This window comes from Sminthopsis crassicaudata, chromosome 3, assembly GCF_048593235.1.
Source record: "Sminthopsis crassicaudata isolate SCR6 chromosome 3, ASM4859323v1, whole genome shotgun sequence".
In the NCBI taxonomy this organism is placed as follows: domain Eukaryota; kingdom Metazoa; phylum Chordata; class Mammalia; order Dasyuromorphia; family Dasyuridae; genus Sminthopsis; species Sminthopsis crassicaudata.
In genome coordinates, this window is record NC_133619.1 from 198,579,269 (window position 1) to 198,601,780 (window position 22,512).

The 22,512-nt window shown below is 34.3% G+C and overlaps 1 protein-coding gene across 2 annotated transcripts; it reads left to right on the top strand.

Moving 5' to 3' along the window:
• Positions 1 to 1,371: 1,371 nt before the first annotated feature.
• On the top strand, positions 1,372 to 21,136 carry LOC141560959 (uncharacterized). 2 transcript variants are annotated; one of them, XM_074299810.1, is made up of 6 exons: positions 1,372 to 1,522; positions 7,257 to 7,343; positions 14,132 to 14,354; positions 17,480 to 17,585; positions 18,165 to 18,212; positions 18,650 to 21,136. In XM_074299810.1, exons 5-6 carry the CDS (start codon positions 18,185 to 18,187, stop codon positions 21,118 to 21,120), a joined length of 2,499 nt encoding a protein of 832 aa, XP_074155911.1. In that variant the 5' UTR covers positions 1,372 to 1,522; positions 7,257 to 7,343; positions 14,132 to 14,354; positions 17,480 to 17,585; positions 18,165 to 18,184; the 3' UTR covers positions 21,121 to 21,136. The 2 variants fall into 2 exon arrangements, with proteins under 2 accessions (XP_074155911.1, XP_074155912.1); XM_074299811.1 differs by lacking the exon at positions 7,257 to 7,343 and having other exon boundaries at positions 1,404 to 1,522.
• Positions 21,137 to 22,512: the final 1,376 nt, after the last annotated feature.

The following is a 22,512-nucleotide window of genomic DNA, read 5'->3' on the forward strand; positions in this document are numbered from 1 at the left end:
TGGGCTAAATCAAGTTAAGTATAATCAACAGGCCTTAAATCCACCAGTGAGTTAGGGGCATGTCTACCCTAAACATATGAAAACTTACTTCTGGTGGGATGAGCTGTTAAGAATAATTTATTTCAACAGCCATGAAGATAGCTGAAGCAGGTGGTGTCAAGAGCTTAAAATTTGGTCTGACATCAAAGATGCTAAGATCATACAGTGCATTCTAGGCTATCACTAGTCATCTTGACTTTTGTCTTGTTTCTGGAGTTGGATGACTAGAATAGAAAGGCTGACAATTTTTTTTTTGCAATACTGTTTCACTGAAATTCACTTTATGCACAAGTCAAAATATTGCCCCATGAAATCATCTTTTAAAAAGGACAAAAATAACTACTTTTCTTAAAAGTTCTAGTGTTAGGGATGACTTTTTTTCTAGTACTGTACTTCATAATTATTTCAAACTGGGTGAAAATACTTTAGGTTTCATCAGTGATGATAAGAGGAATCAAGGAGGAATTACGGACTGGAAGGTATTTCTGAGACTAAAGTATTATGTATAATGAGCCATAGAGAATGCAAACTCTTTAATCCATTCAAAACTATTTCTTATATAGGGCACTTCCTTTATATGCTATTCCTTTTGCTATTGATGCACTTTCAGTCATGAAATTGTCCATTTGGGGAATAATTTTGTCCATATTTTTCCAGATGACTTTTTACCTTGCTTCTAATCCTTTTCCTCTTCCCAGTTTAAAAGAATCAAATAGGAATTAGCTATTTTCTTTGACATATGTATGAAAACTTAACACCAGACAAGGATAATCTTTTGATCCTTTGATATCTTGTTTCTTTGAAGGGAGCATGCAAAATTTTAAGACCAGAATAAAGGCAAATTTTATAATAAAACTTAAAAGTGCTTTACATCTTGTCAGTTATAAAAATAACAATAATAATGCCAAAATATATATACCTCATTGGTCACTATAAGGATACACACATATTTCTTTTCAAATTTTCAAAATTCATATATATATGTTAATATCATGATGAAAATTAACACCAACAAATAACAATAAAGCTACCCTCCTTTTCTTCCATCATTCTGTATCCCCTTCATATAAAAATATGGAATTAGTGATCTTTCATTATATAAACTTCTGACCTTTGTCATACACCTCAAAGTTCTAGCACAGAGAAGATACTTAATAAATGCTTATTGAATGAATGAATGGGCATAAGAATCATGTGGCCTTAGAAATAAAACAACATAGGATCAAAGTGCAGCTTTGTTTCTGCTATTACTGCTTTCCATCTGAAAAAAAAATCCACAACATTCTCCAGGTTCCAACAGTCATGGAACCCAACTACCAACTGTAACCTTCCAATGTGATTATGTGCCTGTCTTATATACATGTTTCCTTATCCCTATCTTCTCAGAGATCCAAAAATCTGACTGTAGCCCCTCACATCTATCTGGAAGATTAATCCCCAGATAGATTAAGACCCCTGAAAGACAGCATAGTCTAGAAGGAAGGTAAGTTTCTAGTTAGCAGTCTTTAGTTCTTTCTGACTCTTGACTTTACTTTGCTAAGTATGTCATTTGGCTTATTTACAAAGTGGATAGAATAATTCCTGCACTATCTCTATCGTATCTATGATATGAACTTAATATAGGGGCAAATACTTGGAAATAGCAAAGCAAAACAAAACACTATGCAAATGTTAACAGGTATGATTATATGTAGAAAACAGGCATTTGCTTGACTTCCCAGACACATGCCTCATATGAACCAGAGTGACTAAGCTCAGCTTCCCTGCCACGCAGGGAAATGGTTCTTTTCCTCTTAAGGAAGTAATTCCTTCCAACTCCTAAACTTAGGACTTTTATTTTGAAGGCATATGATAGTACCTTTTGCCCCTTGTACCATTTCCTGGTATTCTCCATTTGGTTCTGATCACATGTTGATTCAGCTTGCAATATTTAATAATTTTAAAAATATATTTGATGTTTAAAGTTTTCATGTTATTTTATCACCTCCTCTTCCCAAATTGTAAAAGTCTCAAAGAAAAAAACTTTATCTTCTGAGTCTTTTGTAGTATATCTTAGCCCTTAAAGGTACAGAATTATCCATAAAGTATGTATTTGAAAGCACAGTATTGATTCATTAACTATAACCATTACTGTTACATTTTCACCTATGCTCTTGTCCATTTGGGAGTAATTTAGGCTGTATTCTTTTGGATGAATCCTTGTCTTCTATGCCTATCCCTTTTCTTGATTTAAAGGAATGAAGAATAAATTTATTATTTTCCTTTCTCTCAATAAAGAAAATTTCGCATTGTAGATAAGAACATTCCATGCTATTTCAGTTTCTCAATTTATAAAGATATTTAATATTATAGTAAAATATTTTGGAAAATAAGGAAGCTAAAGAAAATAACTTATTTATTTGATTTTTTAAAAAATTGTTGAACTAAATACAAAATGAGAAAAAAGAGAATGGAAAAAGAGAAAGAAAAGGAAAATTAAAAAAACAAAAAAGCAAAACCTTGTAATGTACTCAGCAGAAGACCGGGAAAAATTCAAAATATCTAATGACAAATTTCTATTTCAAGAAAACATATATAATAACAGAAAAATTATATTCATGAGTGTCCATCTTTTCTTTGCTTCCTTATAGGTTATTCTTTTGTTCTCTACTAAGCACTTTTTGCTTTATTATTTTTTCCTCTTTCATCCTCCCCACCTCTTCCTAGCAGACTATGGTTAAGAACAGATATAATTATATGGATATATATATGTGTGTGTGTGTGTGTGTGTGTGTGTGTGTGTGTGTATTCACACACACACAAATTCACACACACACACATGCATGTGTCTATACACACACATACACAAACACAGACCTACATACATATATACCCACATATACTCAGACATATATACATTGATTGGTTTGTAAATATGCATCTAAAACAATAATGATTTCGCTGATATATAATGTAGAGTTCTGTCTTGATTGAATCTTTAAGTTTGACTTTGTCTAAGATCTGTGATTACTAAGCCTATTTTTTTATTTCCTTAGAAATAAAAATAATGTAGATGTGAAATGTTTATTTTGCTATTTAGTAAAAGAGCTGTTTAAGGTGTGGTTCTAAGGCAAACACCCTCAGTTCAGATTTGATGTTGGAAAGAAATGAGGCATTCAAAAAGCACTGAATATTTAACAGCAGACAGAAAGAGACCAATTCAACAACCAATAAGCATTTATCAACCAGGCTCTATGCTAAGCTCTGGCATAAAAAGAAGTGAAATTAATCCCTACTCTCAAGGTGCTTGCAGTCTAATGGAGGAGACAACATGTAAGCAAATATATACAAAATAAGCTATGATAAAGGAAGAATAAGAAATGAGGAGATAGCATTAGAATTAAGAGGGGATAGGAAAAGTTTACTGGAACTTAAGGGAAGTCGGGGAGGATAGTAGTTGTAGTGAAAGAGAAAGATCATTTCAGGTATGAAAGGACAGCCTGAGAGAATGCCCAGAGCTGACTTGGAATGTCTTATTTATGGAAGAGTCAGGAGACTATATCTGAGCATATATTGAGGTAAGGTTATAAAAAGATTGCAAAGATAAGAAGAGGATAAATTATAAAGGCTTTGAATACCAAAAAGTATATTTTATATCTGATCCTGAAAGCAAGAGGGAAGCTTTGGAATATATTGGGGTTTGGGGTAAGACTAAAAGGGTAACATAATCAGACTTATAATTTAGAAAAATGGAAGATTGAAGTGAAGAAAGACAAAGCAGTCAGACCCTCCACAAGGCTATTGCAGTAATCTGGATGGGAGTTGATAAGCACCTGCACCAGAGTGGTGGCAGTGTCAGAGGGATAGGGATGTAGTCAGATGTTGCAAAGGTGAAATCAACAGATCTTGGTTGGTTGGTGTCCTTTGTCCTAGAAGAGGACCAAAATGACATCACTATGTTGGAATTGAGGTACAATGCATCTGAAAATGACTGATCAGACAAATGGCACTCAGAAGGCTCTACCCCAGATCAGGCACAAATGGTTCACTTGACCATGTAAGGGGATGACTCCCAGGTTGCAAGCCTGAGAGTTTGGGAAGATGTCTTTTGCAGTAGTAGGGAAGATGGGAAGGGTTTAGGGAATTTGGTTTAGGGCATATTAAGTATAATATTGGTCATCGAATTTGAGATGTCAGAAACACAACTGGAAATGTGAGATAAAAAGTCTATAAGATAGAGCAGTATAGGTAGAGAGATTGAGAATGGTCATAAAAGAAATGATAATTAAATCCAGGTGAGCTGTTGAGATCCTATCTTTCCAATCTTTTTATAACCTTACCTCAACATATGCTCAGATATAGTAAAATTAGTATCCTGCCTCTTCCACAAATAAAACATTCCATCTCAGCTCTGGGTATTCTCTCAGGCTGTCCCTTCATACCTGAAATGATCTTCTTTCTTTTCCACTCCAACTACTAACCTCCCTGACTTCCCTTAAGTTCCAACTGAAATCCCATCTTTATACAATTAACAATACAATTCCTATCCCTTCTTAATTTTAATGCCGTCTCCTTATTTCTCATTCTTCCTGTTTATCATAGTTTATTTTGTATATATTTGCTTACATGTTGTCTCTTCCATTAGACTGCAAGCTCCCTGAGAGTAGGGATTAATTTTGCTTCTTTTTATACCAGAGCTTAGGATAGAGTCTGGTTGATAAATGCTTATTGATTGATGAATTGATGATCAACAGGACACTGTTGGAGAAGAGAAGAGGTTTCAGGACAGAATCTTGAGGGACATCTGAGGTTACAGGGTGATTTGAAGTAAAGCAAAGAAGATAGAGTGAGCAGTTAGAGTTGTAGGAGGAAAACCAGGAAAGAATGATGTCCTAAAAGCATAGAGTGAACATTAGTCAAAGGCTACAGAGGTGGTACAGTGAATAGAACACTAGCCCTGGAGTCAGAAGGGATCCAACTCAAACACTTAATAATAATGACCCTGGGAAATTAACACTAATTGTCTCAGAAATAAAAAAAAGATATCAACTGTGATATCAAATGTTTTTGGATTTGATAACTATGGAATCATTAGCAACTGTGGAGAGAGAAGTTCCTCTGAAAAGATAAAAGTCCAAAGTTGGACTGGGGTTAAGAAATGAGTGAGGGGAAAGTGGAGAGAACCTGATGTAGATAATCTCTTTTGAGGAATTGGTGACAAAGGGCTAATGACTAAAGTATAATAGCAGGAAAGGAAGAATCAAGTGGAGGTTTTTAATCAAGACAGGTAAGATATAAGCATATTTATAGGCAATACAGAATGTCAGTGGAGAGGAAGAGATTACAAATAAGTGAAAGAGAGAAGGGATGACAAGAGGAGCAGCCTGTTGGAAGAGATGGGATAATGGAATTACTTGAAGTAGAGGAGTAAGAAGGTCATTTTGTCATGTGAGAAAGGGATGAAAGAAGAAATAGTGGCAGGAAGGAGGAAGAAGGGAGAAGAGAGATCTTATTATGAATGGCTTTTTTTTCTTTCTGTAAAATCTAAGTCAAGTTTCTTTGCTGGAAAAATAGGCAGAGAAAAAGCCATGGGAGGGATAAACAGTTATGAAAGATCTGTTATGGAGAGTGAGAGAGTGAGTTGATAAGGGAGTTACAGCAGAGATTCCTACAAGGCAGAAGATTCACTATTTATAAAGAAACTGATAAATCCTCTGGATTATATGAAAAGTTATCCTTCAAGAGATCGAGGTATTTTCATTGTCCATCTTTATAAAGAAAAAGGAAAGAAGCTATTCTCTGACAATCATAGACGGAGGTTCCTCTTAGTCACTGCTGGCAAGATTCTTGCCAGAAACATCTTTAATAGATTGATCTTTCATCTGGAAGATGGTCATCTAAGAGCCAATGTGACTTCAGAAGGGGCTGCAGAATAGTCAGCATGGTGTACTGACCAAACAACTCCAGGAGAAATGCCAGGAGCAGAATAGAGGTCTTTATAGATTGATCTGAACAATGCTTTTGATACTCTCAGTCATGAGGACTTGTGTTGTCAAGGCAAAATTTGGTTATCTGGAGAAGTTCGCAAATATTGTACTTCATTTTCATGATGGCATATTTGCATGAATTCTGGGTGAAGGACAATCATCCCATGTTTTCCCAGTCATCAATGAAGTAAGGCAGGACTGTGTACTTACTCTTATGCTTTTTAGCATGATGTTTTCCACCATATTGTCAGATGTTTTTGATGAGGATGAAAACAGCACTAAGGTCAGCTACTACACTCTAGTAACTTGAAAAGGCTGCAAGCTATGACCAAAATGGAGGGAGAGTTGGTACATGACTTTTTGTTTGCAGATAATTTTGCATTCATTGTAGCCTCTGGCATTGAGATGCAACAGAATATGTTTAATTCTCTTCCACTTGTGCTAATTTTGGCTTAACAATCAATACCAAGAAAACAGAGGTCTTCCACCAGCTAGTACCACACCATCCATAATGTGGAACCATAGATTAAGTAAATGGGGAAATTGTGGATACTGTAGATAATTCCACTTACCTTGGCACTATATTTATTAGGAATATCCACACAGATGATGACATTGTTATATACATTGATAGAGCTAGTTCAGCATTTGGGAGGCTCTGAAAGAAAGTGTGGGAGAGAAAATTTTTTTTTTAAGCTGAGCTGCCAAGCATCCAAATTCTATTTCAAAGAAAGCAACTCCAAAGGGCTGGCCATATTATAACCCAGATATCAAATGCATGTAACCTAAAAAAATTATTTTCCAGAGAACTCGCACAAAGCAAGTGTTCACATGGTGGTCAGAATAAGCAGTACCAGGACACTACCAAGGTCTCTGAAAACTTTAGTATTAATTGTGAGACATGGGAGACTCGGGCATCAAAGAAGTCGCTATGTACTACAGGCAAGGCAGAATCACAGTAGCACAAAAGAAATGTGATCCGTATAAATCAAGAGACATCTCTATTCCAGTTCTAAAGGACTTCTTGAGCCTTCTGAAGTCACATTGCACTGATCAGCCACAGTCAAACACATTGTATTTTGACCACAACATTGTGATGTCCCTTGGTCCTCTTCAAAAACAAAGACTGAACAATAGAGTTGGATTGTCTAGCAGCATTGAAAACCCAATTGAGGTTGTATAATAAATGTTTGTATTGGGCCTACTCAGAACAGTTGAGGTTATGTGATTTTCTTTATTTTCATTCAACAGATGATGGAAAAGGACAGTACTATGTAGGAGGTAGCTGTGAAGGGCTGTGGTTAGACCTTCTCTACCAGGAATCTAAAGTGGTTGCAGGTAAAGTTTAAATGGAAACCTGAGTTGTCCCTGGGACAATGGCTTCAATAGATGAGGTCAGATAAAGTTTTGGATTTTCATTTCGGGGGAACTTTCTGACAACCTTTTTACTGAGCCAACTAACAATGTTAGAACTTTTATGCTCTTTGTTCCTTTTTACTAGCCTGAGATATGGAGTTATTAAAACTTGGCCTTATAAAGAATTCCCTTTGCTTTTTCCTTTCCTTTCCTTTTCTCTCTCCTCTCCTCTCCTCTCCTTTATCCTTTTTTCTTTCTTTTCTTTTCTTTCTCTTCTCTTCTTTCTCCTCTTTCTTTTTTCTCTTTTCCTCCTCTCACCTTCTTCATCCTCTCATTTCCCTTCCTGTCCCTTCCTCTCTTCTTCCTTTTGCTCCCTTTCTATCTCTTTTCCTCTTCCCTCTCTCCCCCTTTTATCCCCTAATGCTGAATTTTTAAACTATCTTTATTTCTTATTTGATATTTGGAGTTTTTAAAAATATTTTTGTACATAAATCATGTATTTCTCATAATTCTTGATTTCTTAGCATATATTTTTTTTTATTTTAATAGTTTTTATTTATCAGATATTTGCCTGGGTAATTTTACAACATTGACAATTGCCAAACCATTTGTCCCAATTTTTCCCTTCCTTCACCCCCGCCCCAGATGGCAGGTCGACCAATACATGTTAAATATGTTAGAGTATAAATTAAATACAATATATGTATACATGATCAGACAGTTATTTTGCTGAACAAAAAGAATCGGACTTTGAAATAATGTACCTTTAGCCTGTGAAGGAAATCCAAAATGCAGGCGAAAAAAATTAGAGGGATTGGAAATTCTACGTAGTGGTTCATAGTCATCTCCCAGAGTTCTTTCACTGAGTGTAGCTGGCTCAGTTCACCACTACTCCACTGGAACTGATTTGGTTCATCTCATTGTTGGAGAGGGCCACGTCCATCAGAATTGATCATCATATAGTATTGTTGTTGCAGTATATAATGATCTCCTGGTCCTGCTCATTTCACTCAGCATCAGTTCATGTAAGTCTCTTCAGGCCTTTCTGAAATCATCCTGTTGGTCATTTCTTACAGAACAATAATATTCCATAGTATTCATATACCACAATTTATTCAGCCAATCTCCAATTGATGGGCATCCACGTAGTTTCCAGTTTCTAGCCACCACAAAGAGGGTTGCCACTTCTTTTAGCATATAATTTTTTTAAAAAAATCTTTAGTTATTGGTGTATAACCTTTGCTAATCTTAAAAAAAATACAACTTTTTAATTACTTGTCACTATATTATTTCTATCTTTTCCAATTTCAGAATTTTGGGGGGAGGTGGCTATTTTCTCTATTTTCTTTTAAAATGTATGCTTATTTTATTATTTACTTTTTCCATTTTTTTTTCCTGAGGCATTTGGTGTTAAGTAACTTGCCCAGGATCACACAGCTAGGAAGTATTAAGTGTCTGAGACTAGATTTCAACTCAGGTCCTCCTGACTTCAGGGCTGGTGCTCGATCCACTGTACCACCTAGCTGCCCCTCCATTTTTGTTACTATGAATATTTTCAGATATTTTAGAGATTTTAGCTGGATTATTAAGGACATTTGGCTTTGTTTACTCATGTTATCAGTTATTCATATACGTAAGTATAGACATATATACACATTTATGTATATAATATACACACATACGTTTTATCATTAGTGATTTGACATTACGTAGGCTACATTTAGGTTTATATTTCCTCTATAATTTTTTTTTACTGTTTTATGTTTTAGAAATATATGATCAGCTTTTTTGCCTTTTTCAAATATTTATAATTTTATGTGCTACAACATGGCTTTTGTGAATTATTTCATATTCTAAAAATAGACATTTCTAAAAATCTTTTTCATAATTATTCCAACAATCTTCTAAATTTATATTAATCTTGTTTATCTTTAAAAAATTATCTAGTTATAAATAATAGATATTGAAATTTCTTAATTATTATGAAAGTATGGCTTTTTATAATTTGACAATTTTCTCTTAAATACTATGAAGCATGTGCTGTTGTTTGTATGTGTGTACTTAATGATAATATTATTTCATTGATCTTGTATCTTTAACCATAATGTATTTTCCATTTCTTACTTCTGATAAGATTATATTGTTTTCTTACCTGAAATCATCATTAAAATTCCTTCTTTTTTGGAATAATTTGATAAATAATAAATATTGTTCCTGGTCCTGATTTTTACTTTGTTGTGTGTCTACTTCAATTCAACAAACTTTTAGTAAGTGCTTACTGAGTGCTAGGCAATGTGCATATCAAGGGGAAAAAACTCTCCTTTTTCGCAAGGAGTTTCCATTTTTTTCCTAGGGATTTACAATACATATACAGAAATATCAACAGAAAATAAAAACAAATTAATTCAAGATAATTTCAATTAAAAAGCCCTAAAATTGGCTTGATCAGAAAAGACTTTGTGCAGGAAGAGGCTTATGAGCTATATTTTGGAGGAAGCTAGAAATTCTGGGGAGTGAAGATGAGAATGAAAAGCATTCCACCCATGAAACAGAGTGTTGTACTTGAGGAATAGTTACCAGGCCAGAGTGACTGGAACAGAGGGTAATGTAAATGATATAAAATAAGATAAGAAAAGTTTAGCAGAAAATAGAATGTGGTAGATTAAAAAAAATCTTTGGATTTTCTATTTTATTCTATTAGTAATATAGAGCCACTGAAAATTTTTAAGTAGGCACAGGGCATAATCAGATTTGCTATAAGAATATTAGCTTGGCAGGTATATGGCTGATAGATTGGTGAGGGGGAGCAGGGTGAGACTAAAAGCATTCAGACAAATGTTTAAGTTATTGCAATGATCTAGAAGAGAGGGGATAAGGACTCATTTATAGTAAAGACTTTGTGAGTGGAGGGAAGGAAATATATCTGATAAACTGTGTAGAGTTAGTATATTTATTTAATACAAAAATTCCTTGTTTTTTTCTTAAACCATTCTTCCATACTCTTTCATCTTAAAGAAAAATTTAAATTACACACACAACCATACAAGATTATAAGTAGTTTTTCCTCCATTTATTTGTTTTGCATCAGTTTCTTTTCTAATTTCCCCCTTTTCCTTTTACATGCCAGCTTTTGATCCCTTTGGTATGTTTCATTCACGTAACTGATTCATTCCAAATTCATCTTGCAGAGACCCTCTTTCATCTCATTACTTTTATGTCACAAGTTTATTGTATCAACTTTTATGACTATTTCACCTTCCTTCTCTCCCTCCCTCTATCCTTTCCTCCCTCCCTCCTTTCCTTCCTTCCTTCCTTCCTTCCTTCCTTCCTTCCTTCCTTCCTTCCTTCCTTCCTTCCTTCCTTCCTTCCTTCCTTCCTTCCTTCCTTCCTTCCTTCCTTCCTTCCTTCCTTCCTTCCTTCCTTCCTTCCTTCTTTTCTTTTTTCCTTCCTTCCTTCCTTTCTGCCAAAATATTCAGACCTTCCTTTTCTCTCTGCCCAAATATTCAGAATTCCTCCTTATCCTGCCCAAATACCCACTCTCTTTACTTGAATGATATTGATTTGTGTCAGTTTTCCCCAGAATGTGTATGTTTGCTTCACTACCACCCTTATGTCTTTTACCTATTGGGTTGCTCTAAAATCTGATAACTCATTTATGGAACATAATAGTTAGCAATTGATTCACCCTTAGTCTTCTGTGGAGAAGGAGAGAGACAAGAGCTTTGTTCTTCCTCTATCACATATTTTTGTTTTTTGTGACTCTCATCAATTTACTCCCCACCCTACATCTTAAAAAAGTTTTTGCTTGCTTCTTCTCTATATTCTAACTTTTAAAACCTTTTTTAGTCTTTTTGCCCATCTATGCTCTTTTTCTATTCTTTGATCTACAATAAAATAGCCTTGTCTACATCTAAAATAAAAACAACATTAGTTTCTTTGCTTGATTTCATCTTTTTTATTCTTTTAAATTTATATCTATATGTTTCTCTTTTTGAAGTGTTTCCTATCAAGTATTCAACTCAACCAAAATTTATTTTGAAGAAATGACTTATATCTTCTATATCTTCTCATTGATGATTAGATTTAGCTTTATGGAATATGCTATTTTTAGAGGTAGAAACAAATCTCCTTTGCATTTTGTAAGATTATATTCTGATTTGTTCTTTGGTTTGTTAAAGACAAAGTAAAGCCCTGGATGATTTAAACTCATTTGCTTGCTTTCTGTATCTTGAAATACTTCTTTGACTACAAAGTTATGATATTATTATGTTTCCTTTAGAGTTAAACTTTGATTTTTTTCTCTGTCCATGGTCTCATGGATTCTATGGACATTTTCTTCTGTTTCCAATCCCTCAGAAGAATTTTGTTGCGTTAATTCCTGAAATATGCTATTATTTTAAAAATATTTTTGTTCATCCTATTTTCAAAGTCAAGTGCTTGGATTTTATACCAATTCATATATCTTTTTTATATTCTCATGTTTTGATCCCTTCTACCAAATTTTATTCCTCTTCTATATTTTTGAGTTCCAAATATCTCATTTTCCCGTCCCCCTGCTTCAAAAATCTCAGAATAATATTAATTTTAATAGCTTAAACTGAACTAATTTTTGTGGCATATTTTTTATTTTCCCCTCATATTTCTTTTTTGAGAGTTCTCATTTCTGCCTTAATGTCCATAATTACTTAAAAATTATCTTCCAGATCATTCTTAAGTTGCTTTACATTGCTTTTATTATTAATGGAGATTCCATACAATTTGTTGCAAAGCTTTTCTTTTTATCACCAGTTTCTGATTTTCTTTCCTGCTATCATTCCCTTTATTTTTATATATATATATATATTTCTATCTATCTTTAACACCAACACCAATGTTCTCTTTGCTAAATGGCTGTGAATTGTAAGAATAAAAATTTACAAATAATCCTAGAACAAGTAATCCTAAAGACTAGAGAATGGTAGGTTGACCTATAATATATAGTAAATGGTGACAAATGATAATGATTTTTGCATGAGAAGTAGGATGAAATTCAAAGTTAATGGCATGTATGACTAAAATAAGGAAGAAGGTTTATTAATGAATCAGAATAGGACGGCATTCTACATTGGTACTTCTAGTATATATATATATATATATATATATATATATATATATATATATATATATACTTCCCCCATACTCTCCTTCTTTGTTAATCTCACTGCTACTTTATCTAAATGGAATTGAGTTTATAGATAATCCTCGCCCCTTTTCTTGGGCTTCTTACTATCTTCTCTTTCCCCTCTATTCCACATAATGTTGTGTTAAATCCTGCATTGTTGGGCTCCTCTTCATTTACCCCTCATTTTTTCCATCTAGAACAATAAGACTTGTTGACCCTAATGGCCTCCTCAGATTAAAGGTTATGGTGAATGTTTAGTCCCATATATTCTTGATGGGAGAAAAACAACAGCTGGTTCACTTTTTGATAAAGAAAAACTTTTTTTCTTTGAAGTAGATGACATAGTAATTGGATCTATGCTTCTAGGGCTCTTTCCAATACACAATAGACTGATATTCTCTGTTGCAAGATTTGGAGATTACAAGGTTACGTTTCCATTAAGGTGTAGAAGCAGGGGATGATGGTGGGGGAGATACTGAATAATTGCTTAGAGGAAATACTGAAAAGACAATGTATGTTACTCTCGCCAAAACTCAAAATAATGGCTTGGTGAGATAGAAAATAAAGTTGGTTGAGAGCAACTTAATTTAATGAGTCAGTTTTTAAATTTTTTTATTAGGAATTATAATTTTCTTTAATTTTCATTATGTATTTGATGGATTTCAAGATATTTTGATATAGTAAGATTGAAATTCAACCTCTTAATCCATTAACTTGGCAAAAAAAAAAAACCCAGTGAGTCACACAATGTCACATTCTGTGCTTTGAAAACCATAAAGTTTTGTGCAAAAGAATAGTATTATAACAATCTTCATCACTACTTATCTCACTGGTGCCTTTGTCCCACTTTGTCATTAATTTTTCAGCTGCAAAATTATTTTAGGTTACATTTCTTAAGAATGCTACCATATTTTTAAATGCTAAGTATCCATAGATAGAATTATTGTCTTCTGAATTGTCACAGTCAATCTAAAAGACTTAACAGACATAATTTAAAATAGCTAAAATAGTTTTCCAACAACAAAAAAGTTGATCCTAATTCTATACCACTTTCCCCCAAAATAATTTAAGAGAAGCATAGTTCACTGCTACACTGGTGCAGAAGTAGGATATATATATATATGTATGTATGTATATATATATGTATGTATATATATATGTATGTATATATATGTATGTATATATATATGTATGTATATGTGTATATATATATATATATATATATATATATATATATATATATATATATATATATATATTGCATTTCTTTGCAAGTGATTGGGTCTGTTTCACTTTTATATTGTCAACTCAGGCAAATTAGTTGCAGGTTTTCTCCCTGCTTTTTTTCTATGCTCTGGACACATACATGGGCTAGGATCTAATTAGGAGATGAGTTACTTGATATATTTGATTGTACTTTCTGGAGGTCTTATATCTGAACCACTGGAGACTGGAAATGAAAAAACTCACTAATTCAAGTTAATTTTTCTATCTATCTATCTTTCTGTATGTCTATCTGTCCATCCATCCATCTATCTGTCCGTCTGTCTATCTATCTAAATCTGTTTGTCTGTCTATTTATAAATATATTTATGTTTATCTTGGACAGGTGCTGTAGATGGAAAATGATGGATTCAGAGTTGAGAAAGAAGAAATCAGTCAGGATCATATCTGGAAAATTGCTCTGCATTTTCAATGATCACCAAAGTTCAGTGCCACTAAAGCCCATCTCTTTAACACCAATAGTCTCTTTACTAAATGGCTGTGAATTGTAAGAATAAAAATTACAAGTAATCCTAAGGACAAGTAATCCTAAGGACCAGAGAAGAATGGTAGGTTGATCTATAATATATGGTAATGATAGATAATGATTTTTGCATGAAAAGTAGGATGAAATTCAAAGTTAATGACTTGTATGACTAAAATAAAGAAGAAAGTTTATTAATGAGTCAAAATAGAACAGAGTTCTACATTGGTACTTCTAGTTTGTTAAAAGAACCAAAGGAAGATCTCTAGAACTTTGGATAGAATCACTAGGATGAAATCATTGAAGGATACAGGCAAATATCTCCTAGAATTAGATATTATGCATAGAGTATGAATCTGTGGGGATACTGGCTATTTTTCTTAGTTGCTTATTATTTACAATAATAATAATAACAATAATAACAGGGTCCTTTGTTTTGTTTGGAAACACAAATGCCACAGCTTGGGATCTTGTAAACTGCATAGAATAAGAAGGTGTGATTATCTGGGATGTCACACGTTAATTAGGAGTTGGAGGGGAGGAATATCAAGGAAGTTTGTACTAATCAAGATCACTTAGAACCAAAAAGATTTAGTTTCCTGATTTGTATTTAAATATCTTATTATTCTTCTGTTCTTGAAGCTTTTGTTGGTTAATGGACCTTTAGAATGAATACTGCACAAGAGTAAAGAGGTTCACATCACCAGGAGCAAACATGATAGACATTTTCTTAGTGTGACAGAAATAGGAAGAAACAAAAGGGATAATATTGTCTGACATACACAAGAACAAACCCTAGGAATGCTGTTTGTCTTTCATGCTGGAAGAGGACTATGACATCAGGGAGATGGTATCAGGACATTCAAGTAAATTGGCTTCAAGTGAGAGAGAGCTGTGCAAAGTCATCAGCCTCACCTTTTTTTCAAAGAGACATTTGGGTTCATTAGCAAGATATAGACCAGGACAACTGGAGATAGCCCTGGATACAGTAAGATCTTTAACTGGTCTCAGTTTGACAGAGGCAATACCTATTCAGTGATTAAGGCTAAATCAAAATTGAAGCAAAGAATGGCCTCTTTTACCTAGTCAAAAAAGAGAAAAAAATCAATCTGGAAGAGGAAAACCATCAAGAGTTTTTGGCCAAAATGGAAACTGCTTTTTATATCCACTCTGAGGCAATCAGGGTTCAAACAATGACCAATTGGAGTTTGGTCTGACCTTTTTTTGAATAATAAATTGAAGCCAAAGTTATCAGAATTTAAGGCATGGTCCTTAAGAAAGAAATTTAGTCAGTAAATGCCAAAATATCTTGAGATTTCAGCAATCAAAATTTACTTTGCTTTGGGCAGAGCACCCACAGATAAGGGGATGATATCTTATGTGAATAGAAAGAAGCAGAGTAACGGAAAGAAAGGAAAGAAGGATGGAAAAAGGAAAGGAAGAAAGAAAAAAGGAAAAAGGAAGAAGGAAAGAAAAGAAAAAAGGGAGGAAGAAGGAAAGAAAGAAAAGAGAAAGAAAGAAAACTGTATTGTCCAATTAGTCAGTTTCAGTTGAGTCTCCAGTGGCACAGCTTCTAGTCCTACTCACAGAGGTGGTTGTTTGTCTTCCATTTTAAAAGAAGACCATGACATTATGAAAGCGACATCATGACATGCAAGTGAATTGGATTTAAGTAAGGGAGTACTGTGCAAGGTCACCTGCCTCAATTTCTCCTCTAGAGCCATCTAGGTCTAGTGGCAGATATAGAAGATGACTGAAGATGGTCCTAGACGGGAATTGGAATCACAGGAGCTGAAGAAAGAAGCAGGAAGCTGGGTTCTCTAAAAACCTTGGCTCTGACAAAAGGAATTTATTGGGTATTATGTAGACTCTGTAAATTTACATCTATTCTTGGTCATTGATGATTGGTGAGACTTTGGGCAAGTCACTTCACTTATTGGGGTTTATTTTCTTATTTATATAATAAAGAGGTTTTGATTCCTTTTAGCTCCAAATCTACAATACTAAGATACTAGAATTCTGGATAGATGATCTTATAATGTAGTATACAACTTTTATAATGGACATGAACTATTATGGTTGTATGTATTATAGTAAAAAAATAGGATATTTTCTAAAGAAGGACAAAGGAAAAGAAAATTTCTACATTTTTGATGTTGTTGTCTCACATTCTAATTTTATATTTACTTGATTTAAGAAAAAATAAATTGTTTATATGGATTCCATTCCTTACAAGGGAGAGGAAATTTTGGCATGAAACATTGCTGATTTTCTCTATTCCTTCTCTTATATATGTCCCAAGATTCAACAGAAAGCCCTTATAAGATTCTACATATGTACTCTTTTCTGGCTAAAAACCATTTATTAACTTCTTTTTTTGTTTAATAAATACTTGAGGTTCTATGCTGGTAACTATAGGATATTCAAAGATTAATAAGAGATAGTCCCACCTCTCAGAGACCTTCTAGATCTACAGTTTATGCCTTCCAGAGGAATAAAAACTAAAGTTGAATTTAAGAAACTCAAGCATTTAGTGCTTTTCAAGAAATATATAATCTTTAATTGAATGATTTTTTTTTTTGGAGAAAACAGTTAGTATGCATAGTCCAATAGGAAATTAAAGATTTTGATACAAGCATAGTTATTTGTGTATTATGACAAAAAACATGAACAGTTCTAGAGATTAGAAAGCTGACTTCAAAAACTTTCTCAAAGCACTATCCAATATGATTGTGGATAGGCATATTCTTTAATCTTTTAGGTACTGTTTCATCATATGTAAAACCTCACACAACTTTTGTTGTGAGAAAAAAAAGTGTTTTGCAAATCTTAAAATGCTAATACATAAATGCAAATTATTATTGTTTTATGTATCAGCAGGTCCTGTTAAATAATGTTATTTATGAATCTGTACTATCTAGGCCCTTCCAGATGAATAAGACAACTCTGACTAGAAGTAAACAAGGAAAACTAAAACCAGTAGTTTAAAAATGTGTGAAAAGAGATCAAGAGTAGTTAGGGAACCGCAAATAAAACCACAAACAAGGGCTCAGTTCTAGCTTTCTGAGAAAGCATTTCTATTTTTTTTTCTCTGCATCTTAGGGCATAATATATTCATAAAACACTTGTATTTTGGACAGACTGATTTTTTCTCAGTTGTTTTATTTTTATAGAAAATTTATTAATCTATTATATATTATCCTGTATTAGGGAAGCTTGTTACCACCATCATCACCACTTGGAATTGAACTGCTCTTGGTTCCTGATCCTTGGAGCATCTAGAATACTCTGTTTCCTGTTCTTGGAATTCCTTTTGGTGAGAAATAATTTGAAATGAGAACTGAGAAGCTAGAGGGGAAAATGTCATCAGGGCCCTTCAGAATGTTTCTGTAGAAAGGCAGAGAAAACGACCATATCTCAGTCCTATTTTTAATTGTCTAAAATTATATCTCAACAAAAAAATATATGTAATAACAATATAATACCTTCCTTCTTTAGGCTACCTATTATACGTAAGATAACTTTAATTATAGAAGGAGTATTTTCCTTATATCAAAGAAAAATCTTCCTTCCAAATAGTTCCGAGTTCTGCTCTTTGGAACCAAACAAAAACAAATCCAACTTCCTTTGAATGAGGATAATTAAGAATGGAAGCAGGATGGGGAGAAAGAAGGCCACTGACCTGCTTTACCTATTTCTCATTTGTGGGAAAGATGAGGATAATATCAAGCTATATTATCAAAAACAGAGATAAGAACAGTAGAAATAAGAGTTTTTTAAAAAGTTGTTTGGGCTTAGTGCAAGTAGGTAAAAGGAGCATTCCCAGAAAATTGAATTTTGTGCATGGGAGGGCTAATGGAGATTCATTTGAATTAATTAAAAATATTTTCTCAAGGAAAAACATCCAACAGCACCATGAGAAGAAGGAGGATTTTGCCAAATGGTAAGAACTTTAATATTTGGTACTCATCTCATATTTTCTTACTCAGTCCCCATTTTCCCGGTGAATCCATGGACCCATTTATTTTGGCTGATCTATCTGATATTTATCCTCTATAGTTAATGATCTTCAAGACTATGACAATCTTGAGATCAAAGTTCCGGTCCTATCTTTCCATTTATTAATCATGTGATTCTGCAGCATATACTTAGCTTCACTGAACTTCAATTTCCAATCCATCAAAAGGATATGATAATAGCAACCCAGCCTACCTCACATATGAGAAAGCACTGAAAACTCTGACCAAAAAGTCTTGTATTGGTTTCACTTTCTCCCAACTTCTCTGTTGCTTTTTCCATAAATTCTGCTCACATAGCATTATTTACTTTGGTGAATGTATATTATCTTACCCTCACTCATATCATCTCTCTTATCAACAGCCTCAGTTCAACTATCTGGAAATCACCGGGCCAAGGTGGATATATCACCATGTTCTTCATATTGGACTGCACCACTAAATACACAACATCATCATTATAAGCCTTTGATGATGCCACACTTAAATCAAAACCAGGCCAAAATCAAGGTGTTGCCCCATCCTGGCCACAAGAACACATCTGCTCCCTCATCATGCTTCAAACACCAGGGCTCAGTTATACAATTATCGCATGCCAAGAATCCAACAGTGGCTGTATCCTTACCCCATCTTGATCATCAGTGCCCTACTACTAAACCTACAACCACACGTTCATCATGCCCTAAACATTGGGCTAGAAACGTAATTCCATCCTTGCCATTTTCTGATTCTAGGGTAAAGACTGCTGATGTCATAGATTTGCCATGCTCAGAAAACTGGATAACTTCTCCACCTAGCCCTGACCTGTGGAATAAGGCTTCATTGGACCAAGAGCACCTTCCTAGGATTTTCCAAGGATTTGATCATTGGGCTGAAAATGTACGACACCTCAATTACTGGACCACCATTTCTTCAATCCCTCACTATCAGAATGAGGTTACATCCTGTAGAAACTGCAGCCCGAGAACCAAAACTAAAAGTTCTTTATCTTTAGACTATGGGACTAAAGCCACAATTATTCCATTTCCATCCTATAATCATCAGTCTAAAGCATCCCAATCACTGAAGCATTATGAAAGGAGTATAAGCTCCCCATTACCATTAAAGACCTTCAGTTACAGAGCCAAAGATGCACCATTGATATACTGTGATCCTTGTTCTAAAACCAGTGGTGAACCAGGCAGATATCAAAAGGCAAGTCCTGTACTATATGCTGATCAGATGATAGACAAAGACAGTGTTCAAAGTAGACTAAAGTTCAATCAATGGATCAAATCTTCAGATGCCAAACATTGCATTATACATCCACTAAGATCAAAAAGTCACGAGACTGAGACAAAGTTGCTCCCTGATTACCAGGTCTCACTTAGGAAACTTCTACTAGATCCAGAGTACCGAGCTAAATTTCTTCTTAACTCCAATAACTATACTGAGATTCCTCTGAGCCTCAGTTACCAAAGTAATGATGAACTTGGGCCAGATCAAAATGTTAAGTGTCTACTGGCTCCTATTCACCATGTTAAAACTGCCTTTGATGCTGATCAGCAGCAAATAGAGGATACAATAGGTCCTACAGCAGAGGTTCATTTTGCTTCAGATCTAAATCACAAAATCAAATTTAGACAGGATACTGATGACTGCATGAAATATGAACCAAGATCTAAACAGCAGGATGAAATGTCATCCGGTTCTGACTTCCTGACGAAAGATAAACCAGATTCTGTCCAGGAGATTAAGCTTCCTTCAAAATCCACAAATTGGGTCACATTTCCTCTAGACACTAACCCCAGGGACATACCTTCCCAGAACAGTCAGACTGCTCTTTATTCAAGTCTTGAGCAACAATCCACACCTCCTCTGGGCAACACACAAGAAATTTCATCTCCATTCCTCAAACAATGGCTCAAACCTGCACAGACTCCCAAATACTGTACCACACATTTTACATGGCCCAAACATCCAAACACACCCTCATCAGAGTTTGACTTTCAGCAAACATCTTCACTGAGCTTTGAACATAGACAAATAAATACACCAATCTTTGGTGAGCAGTTGGAGTCTACAAGAGATTCTCTCTCTTCTGCACAAGGTCATTCACATCTTTACCACTGTGCCAAGGCATATCCAGACAAACAAGGTAAGGCTATATCCATTCCCAAATACCAGAACCAGGCAGTAAATAATAGAGAATCTTCATGGTGTTTTAATTATATTAGGCCATATATAATTAAGGGTGGTACTGTCCATAACAGAACTGTTAACAGCATCATAAGTTCTATCCCTCAGAAGGAAATTAAAAATGACATCCGAAAGCAAATTCTTCTTAAGCGGATGAAGGAATGTAGTAATCATCGGTTTGGATCACACCTCTGTGCGAGTTATAATGTCTGTGTCCTTTGTGCTTCCTGGATTCCACATGGTTGTCCTCATGTGGATAAAATGCATGGACAAACCATAGCACAATTGTTGGCTATACCCACACCTGTGCCTGGTTCTAATACAAGGATGGGCATTAAATTTATTCTCCAACTTCCCCCACAAAGGACATCTCCTGATATTTACTCACCACACACAAATTTTGGGGTACCCCACCACACCCATTCATCTACTATTCCTTCAACATTCCATTCAGAATTTGTACCCCATGAATCTCCACTGTTCTCATCGCTTGGCCATAATCATGCTAGGCATCAGCATTCACCCAGAAGAAAAGCAAGTAGGAGTCCAGAGCTGCTACTAGGAGAAATGTCCAGGAGGAAAGAAGAGTCAGTAGAATCTGTGGGAATTTTCAAACCTTTTCTGGAGAGATATCATATGAAGAGGAGGGGAAATTAAAATGTCATTCTTAAAGCAATTGACTTCCTGTGTATCTTTGTGAAAATCTATTTTTTCTTCTGAGTTATTGGCCTTTACAGACAGGTAGACATTGAATTTGGCTTCTTGATTCATAACTCTTTTAAGTATTCATGGTAGTTAGCTGCTATTTCTCCTTTTATTTCTTCCCATTCTCCTTTAATAAATAAAGAATGGCTCCCACATTACACAATGTATCAGTATAGCTTATATTCTGTGTGTGTTATATACCTCACAAGACTTGGTAAGAACTTGAAGTCCATAGGTCCATTTTTATCCATATTGTCTTAACTCAAGACATGAATTCATTTCTCTGTTGAAAGATATGTCTTTCAGTTATAGTACCTTCTTAGATTAGGTTATCTTTCTTGTTAAGATGCCAAACCATGGACTCCATTGTGTTTATGTATCCTGACTGTTAACTCTCAAGAAAGATAGAAACTAGGTCTGATATACATATAATTAGGCTTGTTTTCCATCTCTCTATGTGGTACACAGAGGCTAGTTAGTAATTTATCTACAAACTTCCAAAGTTACCTTTATTTCTGAGTATTGACTAAAATATTCCTAATTATAGAAGCATAATGTGTGTGATACAAATGTCATAATTGAGAGCACATTTAAACATTTCCAAGTGTTTATAATTAATGCCAGAATGATTCCTCAAGCAGAATTTAAATCAGAAAGGCAGTTACCTAGAACAAACAAGTATTTCAAAGAGTAGCTGGATTCTTAGAATACAGGACAGCTTGGTGGACCAGTGAGTTGAACTTTGGATCTGGAGTCTCAATAACTACCTGCATGACTCTGGACAAATCACTTGACTTTCTTTTGTCTCATGTTTTCTTATCCGTAAAAATGGTAATAGAGTACATGCCACTCAGAATTGTTGTGAGGATCAAATGAGATAATAAATGGAAAGGGCTAAATATCATGTCTGACACATAGCATAATAAGAATATTATAATTATTTAGATGGCTAAGCCTTTATGCAGTTTTAAGCTTTAATAATTTTAACAAGCTATTAAATAGCCATTAAAGGTTAAAATACATTTTTGGGATACCCTGTATAATTATAATCCTTTCCAGGACACTGGCTATTTGGTCACAGAAGCAGATGAAATTGCTTTTAAGTACTTCACTGCTGTAGAAAAATCAGTGACAATTTATTTACTAGGGGAAGGATTCAGTGAAGGATTAAACTCTTTTGTCTCTAGAGATTTTGTACAGTAGTAGTCACAAGAGCAACAAAACAATGGATAAGTAGGTAAGAGTTAAATAATAATAAGTTAAAACATGTGACAATTGGAAAACTAGATGCGACTTTAAAACCTGATCTATATTTAGCCTTTCCCCTGATGAAAAATTACTATA